We start from the raw sequence: 7,842 nt of genomic DNA, 5'->3' as shown, positions 1-7,842 counted from the left end.
TTTTTTCATTTGAGGAAGCTCATTTTCTCAAAGAAAAACAAGTTTTTGTTTTGTTTATTGAAAAAAATTAAGGCAGCTGTAAAACGAGTACAGAATGTGTTTACTTCTGTTTCCTGTCTGAAGTAAAGGCCAATCAATCAAAGCTTTACCATGCTGTAATGTCCAATATCCATTAATAAAAGGCAAAATTATGGTTAAGGTGGTATCATAGTTACAGTAACTTATATTTTCTCTGTTTCTGATTGGAAACGAGCACGAAAAACAAAACAAAGGTGTGATGTTTGTGTTATGTTTTGGGTGGAAAGTTTGTTGATATTATTTCCACTGAGATGAAAATAGCAGCATCACCGATGGCCAATCAAACTGTCTTAAGTTTCTCCCCGCCCCCTTTATATGCTTACAATAACGTGAATCATTTATATCCCCGACGACAATGTGTCCTCACATTAACAAAGCGTCAAGTGGATTGATGAGAAAATGCTGATCATTTTTTACTTCGTGTTCATTGTCGTAGTTGGACGTAAGTGTAAAGTGTCATTTTCTTTCCACATTTTCTGCACATGATTTTACTAAGAAAAGACACATTTCTGACTTTCTCTGCTCTGTTTTTTTGTTTGCTTTTTTGTGTTTTTATAGGATGCAAAGATAATTTGGGTGTTGAGACAAGAACGGTTGCTGTTGGAGAAGATGTGACCCTAACCTGCCCGCGCTCGACCTCTGATCATAGAGCAAGGCTATACTGGATCAGATTTATTCCTGGTCACTGGCCTGAATTCTTGGGAGGAACATATTCCTTCAATTTTAATGATGTGATACAAACTGCTCATATTACAGCAAAACAAGAGACAAATACCTTTACCTTGCACATTAGTAAAGTCCAGCACAGTGATACTGGACTTTACTATTGCTTAAAAGCTGATCTGCTCAACATGACTTTTTTAAAGGAAACATTTCTGAGAATTAGTGGTAAGAAGAAGTAAATATATGCATAATACTATTTTACAACATGGTTAGGGGGAAGAATAAAAACATAATTAACTAAGCCACAATTTTTAAATCCTCTTTTACTTTTCTTTTCAGGAAAAAAATCAAACATCACTGCCATCGTCCAACACCCTCTACCTGATCGAGTTCATCCAGGAAACCCAGTCTCTCTACAATGTTCAGTCCTCTTTAACTCTCAAGATAAAACCTGTTCAACAGATCATAGGGTGTTCTGGTTCCTAGCTGGATCAGATCGATCTCATCCCAGTTTCATTTATGCTCCTGCAAACCACGGTAATGAATGTAGGAACAATTCTGAGGATCATTCTGGGCGAAAATGTATCTATAGCTTCTCGAAGAACATCACTGCTTCTGATGTTGGGACTTACTACTGTGCTGTGGCCTCATGTGGAGAGATTTTGTTTGGAAATGGAACCAAACTGGTCGCAGAAGGTACCGTAAATCCAAAGCTTTAAACATTTATGAAAATGTGCAGTCATTTTCAATAAATTAGAATGCATTTTAATACGGCTCATTTGTCAGATTAAAAGTATCTTGAAAATAATAACTTTAAGCAAGTACTAGACATACTTTTAATCAAGGCCATATGTATGTAATAGAATTGTTTCTTGGGGGGATTTTGTTTGGATGTAATTTTCCTACTTCAATGTTTTACTTTCATAAGCAGTAATTCACTCGTAAATCATTACAATTAAGTAAAGGTTTAAAAACATGAATCTGTGTAATTATCTGTTTTAGTGAATTTAGTCACTGAAATAAATTAACTTTTAGAATATGTCGCATTTCATTAAATAGGACTGAATTTAAAATAATTTACCAGAATTTTTTTCTATCTTGTCTTTTGTTATAAAAAGCTAACCTTATTGTGTTGTTTTATGTTTTCAGATCACAGCATGTCAGATTTGCAGAAGACAAATGCAGTTTTTATTGTGTTATGTGCCATTTTGACTGCAAGTGTGATTGTTATATTCATTCTCACTTACATCCTCATGAAGAAAACTCATCAATGTTCAAATGGTAAATCAAAATCTATCAGTAAATCTAACATTGTGTGAAAATATTGTTCATGATTTTTCTTTAACATCTCTGTCACACATTAAACAGATGCTAAAGGGGGTCATGATGATCAGCAAATTCGGCAGGTAAATTCTAACATATTCCACTATTATCTGCATATGTCTTTTATTATTTTTTTAATTTTGACCTTGCACCATATTTTTCCATAAATCTAATCTTTCCTCAGAGAAACGACAACTCGTTGGTTTACACTGCTCCCATATTCACCAAAAGGAAAGCTGCCGGAATAGAGGGAAGAAACAAAGAAACATCAGAGGCTGTCTACAGTGGTGTCAATGGATTAGTGTTTGATTAACACCTTCAAAAATCTGGTTGCTACTGGAAATGTTTGTTTTTCTTCAATTCTTTGGAAAAGCATTAACCAGGCCATATTTTGCCTATATGAAAACTTACAATTCACAATGATGAAAACTTTAAGTCTTGTTTAGATTACTATTACTAAATGGTAAATACAAGTGAAAGAGTTTCAGATTAATGATATTGATAGCCCAAAAAAAGTATCTGGATTTTTTATCAAATTTTATTACATGTGTTCATGTGTGACAGATTTTTTTTTTTAAAGTTTATTTTAAACTTCCTTAATACATCTGAATGTGTCTAAAACTGAAGATTAATTCTCTAATTAGGAACTAGAAAAATATCAGGAACTGTTGGCATATCTATAAAGTTCACACTGAGTTCAAAGAAAAACCTTAGAAATCTGAAAAAAAGTAGGTAAGTTATTTCCTGTATTCACATTATGATCGTCAAAGTGCAAAACAGTTTAGACCATATGAACTAAAAAAAAAAAAAAAAAAACTAAACAAATGTACATGTATGACCATGTTACACTTAAAAAATGAGCACTGCCTCTAATGAGGCAGTTACCTCATAAGATGCTGTAGACCTGATGGGAGAAAAACATTTCTAGGATTTTTTTTTCTAAAAAAAAGTTAAAATTCAAATTAATCTATATAATGTATGTGTTTCTTTTTTCTATATCCCCTTGGTAACCTGGTTTTGGGTTGTGTTATCTTGATCTGTTCAGTAAAATACCTTAACAGAATATTGAACAGAATCTAATATTAACATTCTTGCAAAGTTTTGGAATCCATCATTTCCTTTTTTTATTGACAACTGGAGAGATAACAGTACTGTTTGTAGGAATCAGCATTTATATTCAACAATAATAAAATCAGCTAATAAAATCATACATTCGGTGAATTTGTTTGTCTTCAAAATTGCCTTCAAAATTAATTACCACCAGAAACTCTTCTGTTTAGCATGTTGACACCCCACAGAGATGTTAAAAGGCATAAATTGTTGAAGTACCATACCAGAGTCTCTGAAGCAGTTTATATCTGAGTCATAGTAGATGATCCTTAGAGCTGAAAACCTTTTGTTGGCCTGTAGGGGGCGACTCTGGTAAGAAAGAGAAGACATCAATCAGAAGCTGATTAGGTTGCACTTCATATTTTTTATTTTTTTTGTACTCAAGTTCATGCTGTCTCATACTGCACAGTCTAAAATTAGTTGTTTTAATGTTCCTCTAATGCAGAATTACAATAATTGTAATATATTTCAAATGATTAAAGAAGGTAGTTAACCTAAAACTGCATTAGGATTACTTGACCTTTTGACACTTGTAAAGTCTTTTACAAATGTCATCGGTGGCTACTTTCATTTTTACCAGTCAAAACTTGCCTCATTTTTTTTGTATTTCTATGCATGGGGCTTTTTCTAAGCTACATACTCAAACTTGTAGTACTTTCTTACACTGACGCCAACAAAACTATAGTTTTTAAAGTTAACCGAGTCTTATGTGTCCATCACAACTTTCCCCAGTTTAAGCAAGTATTTGTTTTTATTTTTAAAGTAAAAATAAACAAAAACAATCTTAAAGATAAAAAAAATCTCAACTAAAGTATGGACTTGTGGAGCCAAAGGAGGCTTATCTGTCACGAGAACATGCAGCAGAACAATGGACAGCCGCACTGACAGGAGTTGTGGTTGGCTGTTTCTCCGCCCTTTGACCAGCTGCTGAAGGTGTTTACTCAGAACAGACCTCGCTATGAGCATCAGCCGGATATAAACCCTGAGGGCCGCAAGAGACTTCAGCAGGCTGAATGAGGTCTTGCAAACTGATATAATTAAGTGATTACTATATAATAATTAAATCAGAATATATAGGGAAAATGTGTTCTTTAAGTACAACAATCTTTATCCATCAAAGTTTGAAAAATTAAGTGATGCACTGCTCATTATAACTAACCCTAGTTTGCGTTTTGTGGTAATTTATTGCTTTATATTCAGACTTGCTGCAAGTCCATCAGCTGCTGCACATATTGCATCAACCGGAGACGAAAGTGAGCTTCATGGCCAGCCTTTGTGGGCTCAGTTGTTTTGCAGCTTTTTCTGATGTAAGTGAAGGTTAGAGTAATTGAAGTGTACATGTATTTCTCTTTTATCTTAAAGAGCAGTGTAAGATCTGCTTTTTAAGATGAAAGCGGAAAGTAAGACAGGAAGAAAAGCCCCTTTGTTTTCTCACCCCTCTATGAGAGCCAAACCACAGCGGTGCATAAGTTTCCATGCGTCGTTCGTTTCTCAGCAGTTCGTGTGAATTTCTTTGCCTCTCTGTGTTAACAAATGTGTTAACAAATGTGCATGCTAAGCCACGGTACTAAGAACAAAGAGCCATACTTAACTTTGGTTGGTGTTTTTATTTTTTTATTTTCAGGAGGCATCTTACTCTGTCTCTTCTATGAATAAGTATTGTTGAGGATGGAAATCCTAATCTGTCAGGTTAATTGGCCTCTCCAAATTGCCCCTAGGTGTGAGTGTGTGTGCATGGTTGTTTGTCCTGTGTGTCTCTGTGTTGCCCTGCGACAGACTGGCAACCTGTCCAGGGTGAACCCTGCCTCTTGCCCGGAACATTACCTGGAGAGGCACCAGCAACCCTCCTGACCCCACTGAGGGACAAGGGTGTAAAAGAAAATGGATGGATGGATGGAAATCCTAATCGATGAATCAAAATTTGTACTGACACAAGAGCATAAAATCAGCCAACACTATCATTCAGACTTTACTTATTTTATTCACTTTCAGCGCTGAAAGGAGATGCTACCATTACATTTGAGAAGAGGTTCTAAAAGAGTCTGTGCAGCGTCTGAGAATACGGAGGAGGCTAGCTGATTATATGGACTGAAGACACTCCCTGAAATCACACCACGTCTCTGTGGCCTGATAAGTTTCTGTTTTCTGAGAAATGGGCCTTACCGTCTAACAGAATCAAACATGTAACTCTTTACAATGGGCCTTTTGTCTAACAACATGTAACTCTTTCTTGATCTTGGTAAAGCGTATCAACACTATCCAGAATGTTTTTAGCATGACAGCTTGGAGTATGGCATAATTTGGCAGAAGATTTTTTCATAATATGTTAACTTTGCGGGCTGCGCAGTTAGTAGAGCTGTTACCTTGCAGCAAGAAGGTTCTGGGTTTGATTCCCGGCCCCGGTCTTTCTGCATGGAGTTTGCATGTTCTCCCTGTGCATGCGTGGGTTTTCTCCGGGTACTCCGGTTTCTTCCCACAGTCCAAAAACATGACTGTCAGGTTAATTGGCCTCTCCAAATTGCCCCTAGGTGTGAGTGTGTGTGTGCATGATTGTTTGTCCTGTGTGTCTCTGTGTTGCCCTGTGACAGACTGGCGACCTGTCCAGGGTGAACCCCGCCTCGCGCCCGGAATGTTAGCTGGAAATAGGCACCAGCACCTCCTGACCCCACTACGGGACAAGGGTGTAAAGAAAATGGATGGATGGATGTTAACTTTGCAGTCTAATGCATGTTATTGTACATGGCACTAGGAGGGTCTAAAACCAATGCCGCACAGTGAGCTCTGCATCTTGCAAGTCCTTAGCTGCTGTCACACAACAGAAGCTGTGGTTTTGTGCTGCTAAGTTACTCTGCTGTCAGACCAACATATTTTTGGCTTGTGGTCAACAGTATATTGACTCAGTTGATAGTCGCAAACCAAATTGTTCCAGCCAAAAACAGCGTTGTTAATCAGTTATTAGTTTTCTACGATTGATGCAGACTTCTTGCAACTGTAGCAGTGAGCAGACTACATTTTTAAGACATTGTCTACATAGTATTAGATCATACAAGGGATGTCCTAATCCAGTATTGGTCTAGCATTTTTTAATCGGAGTTGACTCCATCTATTTTGGGTCATTTGTATGTGATGCCATCAGCAATGTTAAATTCAATCTGGTGTGTTGTACAGGCTTTTTTTCACTCAATATTTTGATGTGTACAACTTGAAAATCTTTATTTTAGGCTGGCCATCATCTTTTATTGACATAATAAATTTTGGATTTTAGGAACTAAGTGTTTTCTTAAGTGTTCATACCAAAAGAGACTGTATTGACTGCTGTACTTCTCAGTGTGTCTGTATTATATAATCCGCTCAGCACTGAGCTCCAATATTCTTGGACAGCCTGACAGTGTTTCTCAATTCCAGTCCTCAGGCCCCCCTGCCCTGCATGTTTTAGGTGTTTCCCTTCAGCCACACACATGGATTGAATCTGTGGGTAATTAACAGACTTCTGCAGTACTTGATGGCTGCAGAAGAAGTCGTGCAATCATTTGGGTCAGCTGTTCTGGAATATAGACATATCTAAAACATGCAGAGCAGGGGAGCCTGGACTTGAGAAGCACAAGAGACACAGAGAGAGAGAGAGAGAGAGAGACAGAAAGAGACAGAAAGAGAGAGAGAAGGAGAGCTGTGCAGAGATCAGCTTAAAAACCAGTCCAAACATTCTTCAAATCTTAATTCTATGAAGCAGTGACTTTTTCTGTAAGTTTTGTCTAAACTGAAACTGCACTAAACTACAATCTAAAATTATTAACAATGAGCCACAACAAAACAAACTTGATATAAGTTGATATGCTAATGCTAGCCTTGCACATTAGCACATTTCTTCATGCAAAAAACACAACAAAAAAAAAAAAAAACGAGGCTAAGGACTAGCAATGTGTTTTAAACCACATAGGGAAGACCTTAAGGATCATAACAATGTTTCAATTTGTTGCCAAAACATTAATTGTAATAATTTCCTAATCAAGTCACCATGTTACAGCAGGATGTTCTGGGTGTCCTGTTGAATCTCTGTGACAAAGTATTAGCAGCCAATACAGCAACATTGTGAGAGTGGAATTAGTATTAATTGCAATACGACTTTGCATTACAAATCCCTATTCTGAAATTGTTCTGATTGTTTTTAGGGACAAAAATGTCCTGCTTAGGACAATATACATTCAACCAGTTTGTCTTTGTACTTATGTTGGACAACAATTACACCAATTCTGTAAACTTGATTTTAACTATTGAGTTAGTTATATTATGCTGCAATTAAAACTAAATATCAAAATACACAATAAGGCTGAAATAGTAATAAGTTTATTGTTAGCCAAGTGGCCATTGACTGTTATAATGTGAACATCTACTTCCATTTGTTTTATTTATTTTTTTTACTTCCTTTTCGAACTTTTTACAGAAGTGTATACCATATACTAACAATATTTTCCATTTAGAAATGTTTTGACATTTACATGCCTCAAGTCCTCAAACTTAATTTGTAGTCAAAAATGAAGTATGAGAACATTCAGTTTTCAACTCAGAGGCAATAAAGTAGGGAAAATAAACTCTCCAATCTGAAGAAAGCAAAATAATATTCTTACGAAAAAAGGGAACATTGATTTTCACAAAAAAAAAACAAACAAA

The 7,842-nt window shown here is 36.2% G+C and overlaps 1 gene segment (V, D, J or C); it reads left to right on the top strand.

Annotated features, from left to right (window-relative positions):
- Positions 1–477: 477 nt before the first annotated feature.
- On the top strand, positions 478–1,460 carry LOC103471755 (Ig kappa chain V-II region MIL-like). The segment is given in 2 exon segments: positions 478–520; positions 1,081–1,460. Coding segments are annotated over 2 exon segments (423 nt in total).
- The last annotated feature ends 6,382 nt before the right edge of the window (positions 1,461–7,842 follow it).

The sequence above is a fragment of the Poecilia reticulata genome, linkage group LG10 (assembly GCF_000633615.1).
Source record: "Poecilia reticulata strain Guanapo linkage group LG10, Guppy_female_1.0+MT, whole genome shotgun sequence".
In the NCBI taxonomy this organism is placed as follows: Eukaryota; Metazoa; Chordata; class Actinopteri; order Cyprinodontiformes; family Poeciliidae; genus Poecilia; species Poecilia reticulata.
The sequence above is the reverse complement of the archived record's forward strand: the minus strand, read 5'-3'. Positions and strand labels throughout refer to the sequence as shown.